At 39.7% G+C, this 20,840-nt stretch overlaps 1 protein-coding gene across 3 annotated transcripts in view; it reads right to left on the bottom strand.

The window, feature by feature from the left end:
* IMPG1 (interphotoreceptor matrix proteoglycan 1) overlaps positions 1-20,840 on the bottom strand; it is a 130,932-nt gene that overhangs the window by 22,135 nt on the left and 87,957 nt on the right. For all 3 annotated transcript variants that reach the window (XM_019442698.2, XM_019442697.2, XM_019442696.2), the window contains 2 exons: positions 7,965-8,476; positions 4,784-5,003 (listed from right to left, as the gene is read on the bottom strand). In XM_019442698.2, coding sequence (XP_019298243.2) covers positions 4,784-5,003; positions 7,965-8,476 — 732 coding nt within the window. The remainder of the gene's footprint in view (positions 1-4,783; positions 5,004-7,964; positions 8,477-20,840) is intronic.

Genomic DNA, 20,840 nt, shown 5'->3' with positions numbered 1-20,840 from the left:
AGTAACTTTGATTTACCATTTACTTTTGGTTATAGCATTTTACAACTCCATAGAGTTAGAAGTTATTGTATAGAAAATGGGTAAGATAAGATGATTATACTTTCTCTTCTCTATTTAGCATACCATTCTCAACTCACCATTCTCCTTTTTTCTCTGGCTATATAAAATTCCCATTTCCAGAGCCTCTTTAGACCAGATTCGTCACCCTAATGATTCCCTTATTAATGAGTGAAAGCAAACTTTCACACCTGTTTGTATGAAAATTATGTTTTTTCATGTTTTAAGGGTTATGCTCTGATAAGGGTTGGAGGAGGAAGGGATGGTGGGGCTGGAGGCTCCCAGGATGGGGCAACATTGGACACTCATGAGGCAGGAGATCCTCCGGTGTTCTATAGCCTAGTTCTGATCTCCTGTTCCTCCCAAGAAGATGGTAAGGGAAGGGCAAGGGATAAGACACATAGTAAATGTTGCTGTATTTGGCCATCCTGGTTGGGAGAAGGTTAAAATTATAGGATGCCTTCTCTGTTTTCCAAGGATAGATTCCTGGGATTTTCTTCCATAGACAAAGCTAGGTATTTATTCCTGGCATACAGTATTTCTAGCAGCTGTCCTTCTTCTCTCTAAATATTTCCTTTTTAAGTTTTCTTTCAACGAGAGTTTTCTCAACAGATTGGGCCAGTACTAGTAAGTTCAAGCAAACACTGGCAAGAGCAGACCTGAATCGGGGAAGTTTCTTGTATTTGCTAAAATGACCTTCCAGAATTATCTGGGATTTTGATTATAAGTGCCCCTCAGACCTCTTTTACTACATGCTGGGGGATGGGTACTGCTGTACCCAAGCCTTAGACACTAGAAAAGACTATGCCAGCAATAGAGCCAGGGACTGTGTAAATTGAAATTTGAGTCCTTGTTGTCCAACCTATGTAATTATCTTCATTTGGGGTCCAGGGACCTGAGAGGAAACACGATTAGTTGGTTGTACTAGGAGGACATTTTAATCAGCTTGCTTGTCAATCACCATGACAGCTTACACTCCAATATACCACCAAAAGGAGAAAATCTGGATCAGCCAGTCACATTGAAAACCTGGGAGCAAAATACCTGTCATATTCTAGATTAAAGAAAGAAAAAAGGAAGAAAACTATTGAAAATCATCTGCGTTTTAAAATCTAGACACTCATTTTTCTTTTCTATTATCATAATACTAATATTGTACCTATTTCCTCAAACTAAAATTATACAGGATGATCGATGCTAGGAACACTTTACTGTAACTACAGGGCATTTGTTTGTTTGTTTTAGAATAGCACTTAAAAAAAATTTTTTTTAATGTTTATTTTTGAGAAAGACAGAGCATGAGCGGGGGAGGGGCAGAGAGAATCCGAAGCAGGCTCCAGGCTCTGAACTGACAGCACAGAGCCTGACACGGGACTTGAACTCACAAACCTTGAGATCATGACCCGAGCCACTCAAGATGCTCAACTGATTGAGCCACCCAGGTGCCCCTGGAATAGTGTTTTAAAACTCAGCTTCAAGAACTTTTATAAGATAAGGAGATTAATAGATGTAAGAAGTTCATTAACTGTGTTCAGAAGCAATGGTTTTGGGTGTGTTAGGGTCTGGACTGTCCCTGCCTGGATTGGACCAGGGTGTGAACAGGGATAATTGAGGATGAGGTGCGAGTGTTTGCGTGTGTGTTGTCTAAGTGGGTGCCTGATGGCTGCTCGCTCTTGGGTGGCCTCCTCTCCCTCCTCAGACCCTCCAATGGTAGCTCTTGCTGCTGCCACTGACACGTGTGTGGCTGGCATCCTGCCTCTCCAGCTCTGGTCTGACAAAGTTTCTCCTGGACCAAGCTCTACTCAGCCTCCCCTGAATTCTCAGCTTGGCCTCCATTTTTGGGCTCTAGTGTTTCTCTTTGTTGTCCAATTTTAGCAAGAATCCCGCTGAGCTGGCTTAGTTAGAATCCCCCATCCTTTACATCTGATCACCCTCAATGTCTAATAAGGTTTCTCATTCTCCACCCTCCCTCAGGTGATGTGCGATCATCCTGGCCTGCCTTTAGCAAGAATTCTTTTAGGTTGGGTTAGCCAGAATTCACCCCTTACCCTAGATGTTTCCTCTTGGTAAGTTTCCATCTATTGCCCACCACGCTGCTCTTTGGCTATAAATTCCCACTTGCCCATGCTACATTCAGGGTTAAGTCCATTCTTCCCCACCTCAAGGCCCCACTGCAGTGGTTCCTACACACATCAAGATGGCCGTCCTTGAATAAAATCTTTCTCGCCATCTTAACAAGAGTCATTGAATAATTATTTTTTGATGGTACTGGCTGTCTTCATGGATGCTCAGCCCTCGCCACCACCAACTACCACAGGCTGTCTTTCACTGCCCGAGACCAGCCCAGAGGGACTAGAATTCTCTACTTTTTAGAGACCAGGTCTCAATGAAATGGAACTTAAAGGGAAACTGTGCTTTCTGCATTATGCCTTAGTGATTTCCAGACTCATGGAAATTTGCAGCTAAGTGTGGCATATCAGAAAGTGCTCATTACAAAGTCTTTCTGAATAAAAAAGACATATGTCTGATCCCAGCATCCTTCTAAAGTGTCCCTCTTTGGTCATCCTGCAGGTTCCTTTGGGCAGGGACTGACTTTCATTCATCAACGTGTGATCCAGTGGTGGATGGATGTTTATTTTTTTGGATCAAGCATGTAGAATGTAAAAGATGGTCAAGGTCTGATAATCAAGCACTAGCTGGTTACCTGGGTGAGTCTACCCTTGCCTTTGGTGAAATAACTAAACCAGGATCTCTAGCTTCAGGTGGAGAAGCGCACCTTCACTCCTTGCCTGTCCCTCCTTGCCTGCTCATACCTTCTACTTTCCCCACCTCCCCACTGTTGGGAAGGAATGCTTTTGGGGGCAGGTGGACCCAGTGGCCTCTCACAGTAAATAGGAGCCCTTTTAGATATTGGATTTATCCATTTTGATTTAGATAGGGAGTTCATAAAGTTTCTTGTTATTTATTTTTAACTTTTATAAAATCTGTATTTGGCTTTCTAATTCTGCTGGGTGTTGCAAATATTCTTTTAGTTAATCCTCATGACTGTTTACTATCTCTTTTCCAGTTGTGGAAATTGAGTGCTGCTGTTAGTACATAGGATTCACATTCAGGACTATGGCCCTCCAAAGTCATTGCTATGCTGTGTTTCCTTCCAACGTCACTAGGGCCTTATGCATCCGTGGCAATGTACCGCCAGCTTCCTGCTCTCTTTCTAAGGTACTACTTAAGTGGCACCTCCATTGAGAAGCCAGCAGGACACCCGAGTTCTCCCCTGTCTCAACTTGGCTCTTTATATTGACCTTCTCATTTGTCGGATGGGTCTCTAAGCAGATTGTCAGCTCTCCAAGGGAGGAAGGAAGAGAGGAAATTGGCCCCTCACCTCTGTTAGGCTTTCCAAATTCTCCTATGTAAGTCCCTGTTCATTGCTTTCAATTGACTGAGGAAATTGGTCTCCTGACCCTAACTGCCAGGCACTCCCTGGTTCCTTCTCAGTTCTGAGGTAGTTTTTAGGGGGAGAGGCAGGATATTACCAGCATTTAGGAGGTCTTTGATTTCTTAGGGGGTCCTCAGGGCTTTCTTAGCTGCCCCTGTTCAGAGGTAAGCACTCCCAGGCTCAGTGCCGAAGGGTGATCTGTCTTTTTAATGACGCCTTACTAAGATAGGAGGCAATTTTCTTAAAGTTGCTCAAAGTTCTACTCTGTCAAAATATGTGTCTCCCAACTGAGCCTCTTTGTTTGCATTTTGCCCAAGGCCTTTTCCCTCTGCCTTCATTGTTAGTTTACAGAAAGCCAGAGAGGATGTTAAAGATTCACTTCACTAATTCATAGCCAATTAGGAAGCTTTGTGTTGAACCTGACTGGAAGGTCTCATTGGCAGTAGATTTGGAGCCTTGCCCCCTGGCACTCCAGGGAATTTAAAAAAACTTCCCTTGATTGGTTAGAAAACAGAATTCTGAAACTAATGATAGAAACAGTTCCCAATTTGGGCATAGCTGGTTACAATGGTACACACACTATGTTTTATTATCAGAATGAATGCTTGCTTTCTATTAGGTAGCTCTGGGCTAACCCCCATTATCTTTAAGAGTTGTCTTCACATCTAACACTTCTTTGTTTTAACCCACACATGGAGCCGATCTGGGGTGTACAAATGGGAAGGGACATTATTTTCTTCTTTCTTTGGTGATAGTGCAGTGGCTTTTTCCCAAGTTTGAATTTTGCTCTAATGATTAGTTTTCTTTCCTCAGGACGCTGTTTCAGTTTCATCCTGAATTGTGTTATTACGAGGAAATGCTGATAGTTAACTATGACTGGAAGGTTTCTTAGGTAGAAACCCTCCAGTTGTTGCAGTTTGCTCAGAAAGTGCTTCTGCCTTCCAGCAGAATATAAATTAGGTTGGCTGTGGCAAATGTTAAAAACAACAACAACAAAAACAGTCTCTTAAGACACTGCAGGAGTTGTGTTCTGGGGGGGCGGGGGAGGGATTAAAGCTCCCAGATTGTGAAGGAAGAGGTATGCTTGTTCCCTACTTTTTGATGTAAGAAAACTTGAACCTGCATATTTTAGGGCCCCACCTTTCTAACAAGGTGATCCATTAACTTCCACAATGTTATTTTATCAAGTGTGACTTTAATTTGAATTTCGTGGCCTCAAAGTTGAACTGTTTGGTAAACAAACAAACAAAACCAAAACCTCCCACAATTTTCTGGGTTGGAATATCTTACCTGGTTCGATGTTGAGAGAGTAGCTGTCTATCTCCAGGTCAAGTTGTTGGGCTGCGGCAGAACGAAAATCCTCCAAGACCCCCTGCACAGCCTTGGTGAGGTTATATGGCACCGACTTAGCAAACTTCAACTTGCTATTCACAATCACACTCCCATTTCTGAAGTTAAGAATTTCAAGTTGCTTAAATCCCGTAAGATTGGAGCGTAGATATGGAACCAGCTGCAGAATAAAAGATGGTTGACCCTTAACTGTGTTCTAAGTGCTCAGCTGCCACTAATTCCATTTATACTCACTTCTCATTATCTGAGGCATACATTTCAGTTCCTGTTTGTTTTTATTTTTGTGTCTGGATTTAATGTGAGACCAGAACACGACTATTTAATGATCTGTTTGCAGTGATTATGTACCATATTTCCACCTTTCTATTTGTGTATTGAGATGGATGGGCAGTGATTTTCTTCCTGATGAATTGTGAGAACAGAGGATTTTTAAAAATCTAGGCCAATGCTATCAGCAAAGCAGGACTGCCAGGTTCCGTTATCAAAACAAAACAAAACAAAACAAAAACCAAGTAAATAAAAACATGTTCCAAACTGAGCCCAGGAGCAGACTGACCTGCTGCTGTATAAATGGGACATTTATTTAGAAGCAACTAATTGAAATGACCCTATTGAAATAACAGCTTACAGATCAGCTTGTCTGTCCATGCAGGACATGTTTTGTGGTCAACTCATATGCTGTGTAGTAGAAACAGCAGGGAACTGGCAGTCACGAGACTTGGGTGTCAGTCCTGGAACTGTCCCCAGCTATCTGTGTGACCTTCATCAAACCATTTCTCCATTGCATTGTACCTCAGTGCCCTTATCTGAATTGTGAGGAAGAAGAAAAAGTGGTTCCCTAAGGACTTTTCCCAAACTGTAATTTAATAATCTGAAAAGTAGGCCCCAGGGCATTGTGTTTCAGATTCCCACACCTGCCTATTGGGAGTCATAGCCATCCCTGAGATCATTTTGCAGAAATGTCTGAAGCTCAGCAGTATCTTGCCTTGTTCTTGGCCCTGAAAGTTGGTCCCCTCATTCATGAAGTGACATCTACAAACACAGCACACAGATGCAAGCTAAAATCTCCCGGGCTTGGCCCAGATCTACTTTTTTTGCTGCCTGTCCTCACCCCACCAGGATTTTAACTCTGACCCTGCCCACATTCCAATAGTCATGATTCCCCAGCCCCCCCCCCCAACCCCCACAGGTTATTGTAAAAATAAAATGAAATTTTATACAAAATGTAGAACTTCTTTTCTCAGTCTACTCTCGGTACTCTCCTACTTACATTGACTGGGCTCATTCTTTGTGTCTTAGCATTGCGTTGGCCTCTGGTGGGATTCCCTGTCTTCATCTGGTATGCAGATGACTAGCTGCCCCCGTCTCCCCAATCCATTTTCTTCTTCACTGGCATGAGGCTGCCTTGCTGGAGACCACATTTCCCAGTCTCCCTTGCAGCAAGGTGTGGCCTTGTGACTAGTTCCCATCAACAGAATATGAGTGGAAGGGATGAGGGTAACTTTGGTATCACTTGCTTAGGAAACTGCTTGCCCTGGGCCTCTTCTCTCAAGTGGAAACAGGGATTTACCAGTGCCTCAGCCTTGATTGTGTGAATGAAGAAATAACATTGGGGGCTGGCAGAATTATAAGATAGAGGAAATGTGAGTCCCTGGATGGCACTGTAGAGCAGAACTGCCCTATCCGTCACGTTGAAGACAAATATATAAACTTGAATCTTACTTAAGTTACTATATTCTTTTTTTTTCTGAAGTACAGTTGACACACAATGTTATATTAGTTTCAGGTGTACAACATAGTGATTCGACAAGTCTATGTTATGCTGGCCACAAGCGTAGCTATGATCTGTCACCATACTTAAGTTACTATATTCTTGATCTCTTCAGTATGGAAGCTTAGTATGTACCCTCATTAATACACCTGAGCTAGGTGCACTGGGTCTCTGTTCCCTGAGATTGTCCCAGTATCTACTTACCACACTGGGGTGTGTGTGTGGGGGGGGGGGGGGGACGGGGGCGGGGAGATAGCACAAAGTCTTACCTTAAAACAAAGTTTTCTTTTAGAGTTCACTTGAAGACTTGGTTTTTATGTGGCTTTAATTTGCATGGTTACTTAACTTATATGAAGCTTACAAATATTTTTCTGGTATTTTCAGAAATTCTACAATTTTTGTGATATGCATTGTGTACTTGACTTTAATTGGCTGTACAGAGGTATCAGAGAGTTGAGCCTTTCTTATTATATACATTTCTCTTATTGTACATGTAGAAAGAAAATAAACGTGAGTTTGGGGGGTATTTTATAATCAAAGATATATTATGCCATCATGATTATCATTTCACTTTCTTTGTTAGGGATCAGGGATGATAGCCATTTAGCTATTTTTTAGTTTTACAGGAACTTAAGAAGAGCTAAGAAAAGAGTCCTTACACTTGAAGTCTTGGCCTCATCTGTTGTGGACCTTTCTAATTTTGAATCCTTCCATTTTGATGGCTAGAAAATAGCTTGTGGCGTTATAACCTAGGAAAAGTTTGCTCCTATTGCTTTTAAATTCCACATCCCATGCTTGAATGGCTATGTACTATCCCTGGGAAAACTAAAATAAGAAGAACTATAATGGGGGTGCCTGGGTGGCTCCGTTGGTTAAGTGTCTGACTTTGGCTCAGGTCATAATCTCACAGTTTGTGAGTTTGAGCCCTGTGCTGGGCTTTGTGCTGACAGCTCAGAGCCTGGAGTCTGCTTCGGATTCTGTGTCTCCCTCTCTCTGCCCCTCCCCCTCTCACACTGTCTCTCTTTCTCTCTCCCTTTCTCTCTCTCTCTCTCTCAAAAATGAATAAACATTTAAAAAATTAAAAAAAAGTAAGAACTATAATGAAAAGACCTTAAGGGTAAGATCTCATGAGGCTGAGTGGCAGTGTCTGTCCGGAGTGTCTACCACAGAACTTACTTGCTTATTGGATCTGAATCCATCCCCACACTTTAGCTGAATGCCTTCAGCCACAGCTATCTCAGAGGCTTGTCTCTCTCAACATTCACTGCTCAAGACAGAGAGTGATTATATTATAAAGTAACAACAGAGAAAGGAAGAACACACAGAGAATCGGAAGCAGTGCTTACTCACCAGCTGTGTGAATTGTTGCTCCAGAGCTTGGTACTCTAGAGAGCTCTTGTTGAACAGGTTGTTGGAGAAGGGCATGTTAGCGACTCGCAGACTGAAGAACACTACCAGCTCTTGGCCCTTGCTGGCAGTGGTCATAGAACTAGTGGTGATGTACTGTAAAGCTGGGCTAGGTGTGATATTCTCCAAGAAACGATCCGGGGTAGAAACATACCCACTGAATCTTGGTAGCTGAGAGGAGGCAGGGGCATCAGATATATCCATTACATCTAAGTCTCTCACTATTTCCTGGCTGCCTGATGATGCAGATGGCTGTGAAATTTCCAGAGCCGACTGGCTGATGGCAGAATAATCATCTGTGGGGATGGTTAGTCCTGGGATTAGTACTGTTTGGTCGACGGGCATTATGTCTGTGACACTTTGATTAGTCAGAGAGAAGATGCTTGAGGCAGTAAAGAAAGGTAGAGTGTCTGATAGGGAAGCAGGTGGAGACCAAGAACTGTCTGTGGAAAAAGCTTCCGAGTCCAATTCATTATATCCAAGTATTTTCCACAAAGAATAGAAAGAAAGAAAGGAAACCAAAGTCAGACTTAACTTAAACAAACAAACAAACAAACAAACAAACAAACAGCATTTGCATTGATTGTTTTAACGTCATACATTTAAAGAACAAGGAGTTGGTATAGAAAGGATAGATAGTCCCTTGTCCAAACCTAGGGAGAGAAAGGGTGGGTCCTTGTACCCATTTTGTTCAGGCCCAAATAGTTCTGGGAAGATGACACTAAAAGACCACCACACTAACCTAAAATTTCGGGAATTTCTGCCTAGCCAGATACAACACACCTAGGGACCAGCTGGTAAAAACTGACAAGGTCACCAGGTGTTGCCAAAACACAGATGGCATTGGAACATATTTGGATCCCACACTGCCATCTGGAACTCCCAGCCAATTAGCTATGCAGTTTGGGCCCAGAAATTTTATTCACCTTCCAGTCATGCAAGCCTGCATTTTATGCATCTGGATTTTTTTGGATACCAGTGAACACATTTTGGTAGTTTTACCACTTAAAACTTAAATTATGCTTTTCCAATATTGGATAATCTGACTGAATAACTTGCCAATTTGCAAAATGATTTTGCAAAAGTAAAGGTGTGGGTGACACATAAAATGTGATCATTGTATTGGCTATACATCTTGTTAAATATTTGATAGTATTGAAAGATCTTTTCACTTTTACATGAGTATACCTTGATAATTTCTACCACCACTTTGCATTTCTTCCTTGGGTAGGAACACATTGAACCACCAAAGTCTACTCCCTTTTGGGGACAAGATTAAAATCAGTAAGTATTTATGAACTAAGAAAGTGGTCATATGAAACTTTCAGATAAGAGATTGGTGGGTTATTAAAATATTTCAATAAACCTAAATCCAGAGCCACTGACAATATTTAAGGCATTAGGCAGATCAAAACAAGGAGCTTTCTGTGATCACTTCAGCAGCATTTTGGCAAATATGTGGGAAAGCCGAGCTGAAATCCAAATGCTAAGCATGATGAATGGACTGTCTGGAGGCAGATATAATCTGTGGACTCTCAGTCAGCTAATTTACTAGAGTGCAATCACCCAAACTGAAACTCCAAGTGATAAACAGCTCTGAAAGGTAGAATCATATTATATTTATTAGTTTCTTAAAATAAAATCTGCCTGCTGGTGAATTGTACCCAGATTTCAGAGAAGTACCCTCTTTTCTCTTGTTTGGGGAGAATGCTTAGGTGTGTTTACCCATACTTCATTCAAGTGTCATAAATGGTGTTTTCTAACATCCACGATCTCTCTGGATATACACCAGTTTTATTCAAATCTTCATTGCCATGGACTAAATATTTGTATCTCCCTCAGATTCATACTTTCAAGCCCTAATCTCCAATATGACAGCATTTGGAGGTGGGTCTTTGGGAGGTATTTAGGTCATGCGGGTAGAGCCCTTATGAATGGGATTAGTGCCTTTATAAGAAGAGATGCAGAGACACGATTTCTCTCTCTGCCACGTAAGAGAAGGCATCCTTCTTTCTGCAAACCAGAAAGAAGTGCCTCACCAGGAACCAAATCAGCTGGCAATTTAATCTTGGACTTCCTGGCCTCAGACACTGAAAAATAAATTCCTGCTATTTAAGTCACCTAGACTATGATATATTGTTAAGGCAGCCTGAGCTGGCTAAGACATCCATAGAAGGATCTGGGATGAGTAAACGAAAAGGCTTTGAGGGCTATCCGTGATTTGATTGGACTTCTTCGTGTCATGGGGAAATAAATGCTTACAAACCTGTGTTCCTATGATGTGATGTTGCTGCTTCTCTAGATGATAAGGGTCTGGGAAGAAGCACAATGATAGAAATCTGCATTCTGTTTCTGGGACAGCATCTTATTACTCACACTTTTGTTACTGTATAGACGTTAGCCAGATTAAAATGGTCCACTGCCTTATGTCATCAACCAGTAAAAGTGAATTCCTAACCCCTTCCCTTTGTAGCACCTTAACACTCATCTTTTACACTCAAAATAAACCTAAACAAGTCCTTTCACTGACAGAACAGTTGGCTACTTAAATGTAGGATTCCTAAATGAAATGCTGGATGAAAATTATTCGTTATTTATCTGAAATTCAAATTTAGCTGGGCATCTCGTATTTTTCTTTGCTTATTCTAGCAGTCCTACCTAAGTGTGGTTTTAAAAAACTCTACTCTCTCTTGGCTTGAGACTGAATCTATTAAGGCTATAGGTCATTCTTTTGAAATAAAAATATTGTCGCATCTCAGCACCACTTCTAAATGTATTTTAAATAATGATCTTTTCATTAGATCCTTATGTAGAAATTAGACATGGCAGTGACACAGGCCATTTCAACATGAAGTTTTTACACTGCAACAGAGAAGTCAAGCACTGAAAGCCATTTACTTTATCATGAGGTATGCAAAATGAGCAGACTCATAATAACATGACTTTTAGCTTTTATATTACAGTGTGTGTGGGATTCCTGTGAGGGTGTGGGTTGTGTTTATATGTCAGTGTGCATGGTGGGGTTGCTGGTTAGAATCCCAGCTGCTGGGTAGAGAGGAAATGGTTAGTTTGGTCACTTTCTGCATGGGAGACCTGTCTAAAAGCAAAGGCTGCAGAGACATTGGTCTAAACCAAAGTAGACGAGCTCAGGTTAAGCTGAAGTCCACAGTGAGAGAAGCCAGTAATGGGTTAAGATGGGCACAGTGGGGGCAGCCAGAAACCCTACTGGTAACCAGAGGAAGGCAAAGCACAAAATGAGCAAAGTGTGACAGACAAGTGCAGATGAAAGAATATTTTAAATGTTTCTAGGAAAAGATACACACACACTTATGTCATAAACATCAGTAGCCATCTATTTTATGTTTAAAAATCTAAAAAGAGATTCCACAATCTCTTTCAGATCTTCAAGTGGCATGACCAGCAATTTCTTAATTCTATATCAAACAAATCCATTCTTATTTATCATGACAAGAAAGTTACTACCTTCCTTTTGGCATATTATAGGGACAGGAAATAAGTGTTTATTATACATGCATTGAACAGATAAATACTGATGGACTACTATGTGCCAGGCACTGTTCCAGGTACTGGAGTATATCAGTGAGCAAAAGAGTTGAAAGTTTTGGCCCCAAGGAGCTTTCTGTCTAGTAGAGGAAGACAGAAAGTAAACAAGTAAACAATAGGAAATATGTAGTATTCCAAGTGGTGATAAGTGCTATGGAAATAAAGTAAAGTGGGAAATGGGTGGGAATGTTGGGTTGGCAATGTATACACAGCGGTCACTGAAAATCTAATATTTGAGCAAGATCTGAAGGAGGTGAGAGAGTTTAGCCACGCGGCAAATGCAAATGAGCAAGCCAAAGAAAGAAAGGTGTTTTTCATGTTTCAGTAACAGCTGGCTGGGAGGGCAGCATGGCTAGGATGGCGTTCTATACTATCAATTAAGTGTGAGCGTGACAAAAAATATTTTCAAACACTCAAAGCCTCAAAAAATCCCTCTCAGATACCCGTTTTCAGGATGTTTTCACCTAAAACAATGGTAAACCAAGAAATAGGAAGAAATGGGATACTGAAAAAAACTTAGGGAAACCCTGAAAGGTGGTGAAGGGGTCTCTCAAGGAGATAGGTACCCCAGGTGTCTCAAGAGACAAGTATATAGAATGCTTGTATCATCAAACCTTCTGCTATTGCAGTCAATTTTTTAACTTGACAAAACTGTTGGAGGATATGCTCCAAAAGACAAGATAGTAAACACAGAGAGAGGAAGCCTGAAGTCTAGGGATCAGGGAATCCAACTCAGAAGAAGGCCAAGGAAATTCTAAGGATGATAGCAAAGGGAATTTTCAGGGGACAGCTTTCTGTAGGCTTAGAGAGTAGCAGTCTAGACAGAAAGAGAGGAAGGTCTCCAAACATTGGAAGTGATACATTACCCGATGTGGAAAAATATGTTAGAAAATTCAGCGGAAAGTTTGAGAATAATGACATTAAATACAAAGAAAACTAAGCAAATAAAAAAATCAAAGAAAACATTAACTCTAGGAAAACAGAAAGGAAACATAGAGCAAATAGGTCAGTGGTGAATATGTAAGTGATGAATATTGATTTAATAAGTTATTGCCATATTGGGAAGATGGGGTGGTAGAAGAATGGTATTGTAAGAAACATAAACCTTTATTGACAAGAATAGAAAGACAATAAATGATATACATAACTGATGACTCAAAAATGCATAGCATTTAAAATTATGGGAAGAGTAAATTCCAGAAGAAATTGCTAACTGAGTCAAAAGACTACTTTTGGTAAGTGGGACTGCACAGTGGGGAGATGTGAAGTAGGGAATTGCTGTATTTTTCAGAACACTTTAATATGACTTGATCTAAAAAAATTAAGTGCTTATCTGGGATAATTGTATATTCAAATGCAGTTCTAAGAAATAATAGTGACATCAGTAAAAATGGCAGAGTAACTCCAAAAGCCAAGTTGACCTTCACATTTGAAAGTTACAGCTAGTAAGTAGTTGTGATATAATAAGAAATATACATTTGGTCTCTTCTTCCACTTCCTAACACAGAGCTCCTAAGTCCCTTGTAATTTCCTGGGTGATAGGAACATCTTTCATTCTAGTGAGGTGAATGTTGGTGGGTTCCTGGATAGCATCAGGATGGGGGCTGGCCACTGGAATGACCAAGACAGGATTAGAAGTTGGAAATTTCACTTCTATCCTCCATCCTCTGAGGAGAAGTGAGGGGCTGCAGATTGTTAATAATTGATCATGCCTATGTGTTGAAGCCTCCATTAAAATTCCTAAACTGTGGTTTTTGTAGAACTTCTGGGTTGGTGAATACATCCATGTGCCAGGAAAGTGGTGCACTCCAGTTCCACAGGGACAAATGCTCCTGCACTTGGGACCTTTCCAGAACTCAGCCTATGTATCTCTTCACTTGCCTGTTCATTTATATTTGTTAGTATGTCCTTTATAATGCCTTAATGCAGCTAAGGGTTTCATTGAATTCTGTGAACCATTATAACAAATTATGAAACTTGAGAAGGTGCTTGTTGGAACCCCCAATTTATTTTCATTTTTCTAAATTTTATTTATTTTAATAAAAATTGTATATATTTAAGCTAAATAACATGATTTGACATACATATACATAGTGAGATGGTTATAACAGTCAAGCTAACTAAAATATTTCCTCACATAGTTACCATCTTTTTCCTTGTGAAGAGAAAGCTACTGAAATCTACTGCCAGCAAATTTTCAATATTAAATACAGTATTATTAACCACAGTCAGCATGCTATACAGTAGACCTCTGGACTTATTTATCCTCTATAACTGTGACTTTATATCCTTTGATAAAATCGTCCCATTTCCCTCACCTCCCTGTCCCTGGAAACCACCATTATGCTTTCTGCTTCTAGGTATTGACTTTTTAAGATTCCACATATGAGTGAGATCATGCAGTTTTTTTTTTTTTTCTGTATCTGGCTTATTTCACTTAGGACAATGTTTTCCAGTTGCATCCATGTTGTTGTAAATGGCAGAATCTCCTTTTTAAAGGCTGAATAATATTGCGTTGCATCACAGTTTCTTTAACCATTCATCCATTGACAGATACTTACAGCTCATTGATCAAAAGTACAAGTAATAGTCTGGGACTTGCATCTGAAGTGGGGGGCAGTCTTGTGGAGCTGAGCCCTTAACCTGTGGGGTCTGCGCCAACTCTGAGTAGTTAGTGTCATACTAAAATGCACAATAGCCAATTGGTGTCTGAAGAGTTGGAATATTGGTTGATATTAAAAACTCCTCCACACATTTGATGTTAGAAGTATTGTGAATAGAGAAATAGTTTTTCTTTTAGTAGCTAAGCCCTCAGGAACTGTGACATGCATGAGCCCTTCTTAACACAATTGGAGCACCTGACTGGCTGGCTCAGTGGGTTGAGCATCTGACTTCAGCTCAGGTCACCATCTTGTCGTTCCTGAGTTTGAGCACCACATGGGGCTCGCTGCTGTCAGCACAGTCTGCTTTGGATCATTTCTCTCTCCCTCTCTCTCTCTCTCTCTCTCTGTGCCTCTCCCCTGCTTGTGCTCTCTCTCTCTCTCTCTCAAAAATAAAAAAAATTAAAGAAACCCCAATTATATCATGATACATCCCGGCTAGCTAAACGACACATCAAAACAGAGAACTCAGGAATATAGAAGCTATGGTAGAAGGTTTGAGAGAGAGAGTGCTAAATCCACTTAAATATGGAAATCTGCCAAGAAGCCATAAGAATTGTGACTGCAGAATCAATTCTAAACTTAGGAAATGTGACAATTGTAAAATAGTCACCTAACTACCAAAACTTGGGATGTAGGGGGGTGAAGATGGCTGGACTATGAGTGTTTTTTTCTAAAGCTTACTTATTTTTGACACAGAGAGAGAGAGAGAGAGAGAGAGAGAGAGGCAGGGAGAGAGAATCCCAAGCAGGTTCCACACTATCAATGCAGGGTCCCACGTGGGGCTCCAACCCACCAACTGTGAGATTAAGACCTGAGGTGAAATCAAGAGTCAGATGGTTAACCAACTGAGCCACCCAGGCATCCCTGGACTATGAGTGTTTTGATAAATTTATCTTTCATAGCAGTACATCAAAGATGCTGCCTAGTGTTGGTATATATAATGTAAATGATAATGACTCCAAGTTGATATTTTAGGTAGTCTTTCTTTAGGGATCTCTTAAGAATGAGTATGTCATGAAGTAAGGAAATATTTATCTAAAACTGAGCAATTTTTTGCTCTTCATTTCAGTTTCTTTTTCTTCTGTTAAAGTCAAGTAAAATTACGTACAGTCCATTTTATTAGGATGGCATTACAGAAAAATTCCATTTTTGTACAAGTACTTCAATCTATCCTTTTATCTTTTTAATTGTATTGAGAGATATCTGAAATGATAGGTATCATTTAATTATTTCTGAGTAGCAAAATTGCAGCATCTTTATTTCACTTTTTTTTTGTAATTTTCTCCATCCTTTAACATTTTAAATAATAAGCATGAATTATTTTTTGGAAAATAATGGTAATTACCATCTTAAAAAGCCTATTGTTTAGTCATTCAACAGAAATATATGTCTATTGTTTTTCTCACAGATATTATTTTTAGGTTTTTGTAAACCTCAGATTAAATAATAGCTTCGTGGTTATCGAGAGTGAATGTGAAATTTCAAATGTATCTACATTTTATTTTATTTATTTTTTAATGTTTATTTATATTTGAGAGATAGAGACAGAGTGTGAACAGGGGAGGGACAGAGAGAGGGAGAGAGGGAGACAGAATGTGAAGTAGGCTCCAGAATCTGAGCTGTCAGCACAGAGCCCGACGCAGGGCTTGAACCCACGAACTGCGAGATCATGACCTGAGCTGAAGTCAGATGTTTAACTGACTGAGACACCCAGGTGCCCCTTTAAAAATTTTTTTTCAAATGTATCTACATTTTAAGTAAAAGTCTTAAGCAGAGATACGACAGAAACAAAATATTTTACTATCAATTCTTTACGGTTTTTAATAATGTTAAAATAATATCTGGATTAAAACTGAAAATGGTAAGAATCTTAATTTGTAAACCCTGGGAACTTTATTGTGTTTTCTTACTATTTTAGTTAGGTGTTTCTATGAGGGTATGCCTCAAAATCTAGTCTTAGGGGACTTCTGGGTGGCTTGGTTAAGCATCCAACTTTGGCTCAGGTCATGATCTTGGTTTGTGAGTTCAAGCCCCGCATCGGGCTCTGTGCTGACAGATCAGAGCCTGGAGCCTGCTTTGGATTCTATGTCTCCCTCTCTCCCTTCCCCTTCCCTGCTCATACTCAGTCTCTCTCTATCTCTCAAAAAGAAATAAATGTTAAAAAAATTAAAAAAAATCTAGTGTTAGAATCTTGGGTGGCAGGATTGAGGAATATTTATTTGGCACCTGTTATGTTCTAGGTACTATACAGGCATATTTAAAAAAAAAAACAACCTTTCCATTTACTTTAAGCCATTTTATGTTTTCCAACTGATTATACACTTTGTATTGGCTACTTGATGTGAATTACTGTAGTCTTGAAGTATCTGTCTAATTATGTCTTCTCAAATGATTTGATTTAAGTGGGTAATTAAGAGAGGCAGCCTAAGGCTACAAAGATGAGCGTCCCCTCAACCAGTGGTCACCATTACAATGAAATATGCACATCTATGTATTCTATTATGGTGCGTTCTTCTTCCCAAATCATCAATCAAAAGGTACATTTTTTTTTTTTTTGCAATTTAGTTTATTACACCTTTCTCTCACTTAAATAAAACCTGAATCTGAGAATTCTTAGACTTAAACTCTGCCTTATATAATATAAAAACTACACAGCTTGGGGCTGCAGCGCACCTGATTACCTTCTCTCTTCACTGTGAGTAACCTATCTCTAACAACTTTCATTTTAAAATCAGTCCTGTAGGGGCAGCACACCTGGGTGGTTCAGTCAGTTAAGCGTCTGACTTCAGCTCAGGTCATGGTCTTGTGGTTCTTGTGTTTGAACCCCGCATTGGGCTCTGTGCTGATAGCTCAGAGCCTGGAGCCTGCTTCAGACTCTGTGTCTCCCTCTCTCTATGCCCTGCCCCCTCCCCCCCATCTCTCTCTCTGTCTGTCTCAAAAAATAAATAAACATTAAAAAAAAAAATTAAAGTCAGCCCTGTATAAGGCGATTGTGAAGATGCATTTAGAAAAAGCCCATCTATGTCTTTCCTTCATTTGTTGGTGGCCTTAATAAAATTTTTGATTGTCTTCTCTGAATACATAAACATTTTAGGACAAATGAAGTAACTGTTACATGGTTATGACATGCAGCGATGTTGTAACTTCTAATAGCATGGTCATATTTCAATTCTGAAGGACTTCTGAATTATTTATTCCAAGATTATTGAAAAGGTTGTGTTTTTCCACTTCTGGCTTGCAAGTGAAATAATCAATTTATTTTTCTCTCTATTAATAACTTCATATATATCTAAGGAAGTAATAAAGATTAAGATAAAATAAAATGTGAATTTAGAACTATGGAAAGCACACAAAATATTATATTGTAGACAGTCTCTAATATGGTCACTGATGACCCTTAATTTCTGTTATTCATATCCCTGTACAGTAGTAAACTGCCCCATTGAAAATTACTGCTGACAATGTTGAACTTTAATCTGAACTTTTCCAGAAAACAGCTATGGTTAACAAGCCTTCATCTCAAACCTTTTGCTTTCCGAAATCTCCCCACCATCTTTTTTGTTCTGGGAAAGGGCTAACTGCAAAGAATCACCTTTCTTCATAGGACTTAGGGAAGACTTGCTGTCTACTCTTTCCTAAGATTCCCATAAGCCTCACAGATGACTCCCTTTGATTTTATAGAACTCCACCTGCTTTGAGACAACATGGATGGACCTAGCGGGTATTATACCAAGTGAAATAAGTCAGACTGAGAAAGAGAAATACAACATGATTTCACTCGTATATGGAACCTAAAAAAGAAAATAAAGGAATTAACAATGGAAAGCAGAACCAGACTATAAATACAGAAAACAAACTGATGGTTGCAAGAAGGAAGTAGACAAAATGGGTGAAGGAAAGAGAGAGATATAGGCTTCCAGCAACAGAATGAATAAGTCACGGGAATAAAGGCATAGGATAAGGAACACAGTTAATGACACTGTAATAGTGATATAATAAGACAATGGTAGCCACACTTGTGGTGAACACAGTATAATGTATAAACCTGTCAATCTCTAAATTGTGCCCATGAAACTAATGTAACATCGTGTGTCAACTATACTCAAATAAAAAAAAAAAACCAACAGCAAACCCATCCATGCTTTTCTTTGAGACATTCCTCATTAATGAAGTGCTCTCCCTATTGTAACAGTATGAATAAAATTGTGTCCTTAATTATCTGGTATATTTTGTTTTACACACTGCTCTAAGCTCTAATTTTATAAATTATATGTAGGTATGCATTCTTCATTGATTCTCTAAACCAATCATTCCTCAGTTATTAAACACCTATTATGTCCCAGTATAAAATGGTGATTTAAATGAATTGCTAGAGAGGACTTTATGGTTATTTTAAAGGCACATTGCCTTTAAGTCAAGGACTGGAGCAGCAAACCCAGAAAAGAAAATTTCAGTTAATCCACTGATTATTTTTATAGAGAATCAGTGGAATCATTGTTTGATAATTTAGTGGAAACTTGTTTTCTAAAAGTAAGTTTTCTGTATACTCAAGAAAGCACAGAAGGGTAAAAAGGCATTAGACTTAGAAAGTTTGAATATTTGATTCAGTTCTTCCTTTACTTCACTCAATCATTAATTCATTTAACACATATTTATAGCATATTGATATGTACCAGGCATTTTGCTAGGTCATAATAATAGCTCCTATTTTTTTGTTACTTAGTACATACCAGGCACAGTTCTAAGCATCGTACACATTAACTAAATCTTCACAAGAAGCCCATGAAATAAGTACTATAATGACCATTGCACAGACGGAAAACTGAGGCACAGACAGAAGTTAAATAACTTGCCCAAGGCTGCAAGGCGTTGAGCTGGGGTTTGGAGGCACATAGTTAGACTCCAGAACCCATCTTCCTGGACTGCTGACGGTGGGATGATGAACACAACAGACCTGGCCCTTGTCTTCAGGGAACATTCAGTCTTCAAGCGTTAAGTATCTGATCACAAGTAGGTGTTGTGAAAGAGGACACTCACAGTGCTTTGGGAAGCATAAAAGGGAGACCTGATTTTCATTTGCTGGTAGATCTGCATTTGTGAAATAAAGCTGGTAAGAAGACTTGTGCTCATGGCTTTAGGGATGTGGTGAGGAGCAAAGCCAAATATGATCTAAGAAAGCAAAATTAACAAGTGCAATTCTTTAAACCACAAGCTGTGCTCATGTGCAGAAAAAAACTGGTGTGTATGTTGGAGATGCCAGTCTGGTTTCAGGAAAGTCTCTTCAGAGAACGACCTTAAGCAATTTTTGATTGTGAACTGCTAAGATCAAAGCAAGTGTTATTTCTTAAAATAAGGCAAACATTTCAGTGCAAATTTGGAAAACTGGTTACTTCACAAAAAATTTTCGTAAGAATATCATAAAAATACTGAAGGTAAGTTTAATGATGATTTTCTTAATTGCAATAAATATTCAACAGTTTAAATGAAAATAAAGTTGGTTTAAAAGTTAAGCATGCATTTTATTTACTTATTTTTTTAATGTTTATTTTTGAGAGAGAGGTGGGGAGTGGGAGGGGTAGACAAAGGGAGACACAGAATCTGAAGCAGGTTCCAGGTTCTGTGCTGACAACTCAGAACCTGATGCAGGGCTCGAACCCACAAGCCATGAGATCATGACCTGAGCCGAAGTAGGACAGTTAACCAACTGAGCCACCCACCCAGGCGCCCTTTAAGCATGCATTTTAAAGGATGATCAGACTTGGTTTTACTGCAGAGTTGTTTTCCTACCAGTCAATGAAAGCAATGCACTATGGATAGGAATTTTAGAAGGATGCTGCATTTTCCTTTGGGAAGGTGGGAAGCTATAAAATCACAGATGAATTGGACCTAAAATGGAGTATCTCTATTGGCTTGGAAATGCCTGTGCCAGGAGTATATGTTCTCTGAAGGCAGAGTCTGGGTCTTTCATTTGGGAGCATCTTAAATAGAGTACTTTGCACATGCCCAATAATGACTCATGTTTGGTCTGTGAATGAGAAGCTGGAAGTCAGAGGTCAGTTAGTGGTGGTCAGTCACTGGTGTGTGCCAAGTTCCTGAAGCAGAGATATGTGATGAAATAGGGCCTGGCCATGCCCTAAGCATATTGGAATAAAATGAATTCTGTTCAGAGTAGATCTCTAATGTCCTAAAAAAGTTAATGTAGTTTAGTTCACGCTGGGAAAAATTGTGAAAGATTGTGACATGAGTATAAAAGGTTATTAGATGTCGGGATGCCTGAGTCAGTTAAGCGTCTGACTTCTGCTCAGGTCATAATCTCAAGGTTCTTGAGTTCGAGACCCGCATCAGCCTCTGTGCTGACAGCTCAGAGCCTGGAGCCTGCTTCGGATTCGGTCTCCCTCTTTCTCTGCCCCTCCCCCACTCATGTTCTGTCTATCTCTCTCAAAAATAAAAACAAACATAAAAAAAAGATTATTAGGTGTCTTTTCAAGAAAATACTGAGCATCACCTGGCAGACCTTTGGAGGTTAGGTACTTTTAGAGGGTTCTGTGCTTTTTATGGTCTTTGGGCTATTTTAAAACTCTATAAGCTATAC

Source organism: Panthera pardus, unplaced genomic scaffold (genome assembly GCF_024362965.1).
Source record: "Panthera pardus isolate Hobbes unplaced genomic scaffold, ASM2436296v1 HiC_scaffold_17, whole genome shotgun sequence".
In the NCBI taxonomy this organism is placed as follows: Eukaryota; Metazoa; Chordata; class Mammalia; order Carnivora; family Felidae; genus Panthera; species Panthera pardus.
This window is presented reverse-complemented; position numbering and strand designations above follow the sequence as displayed.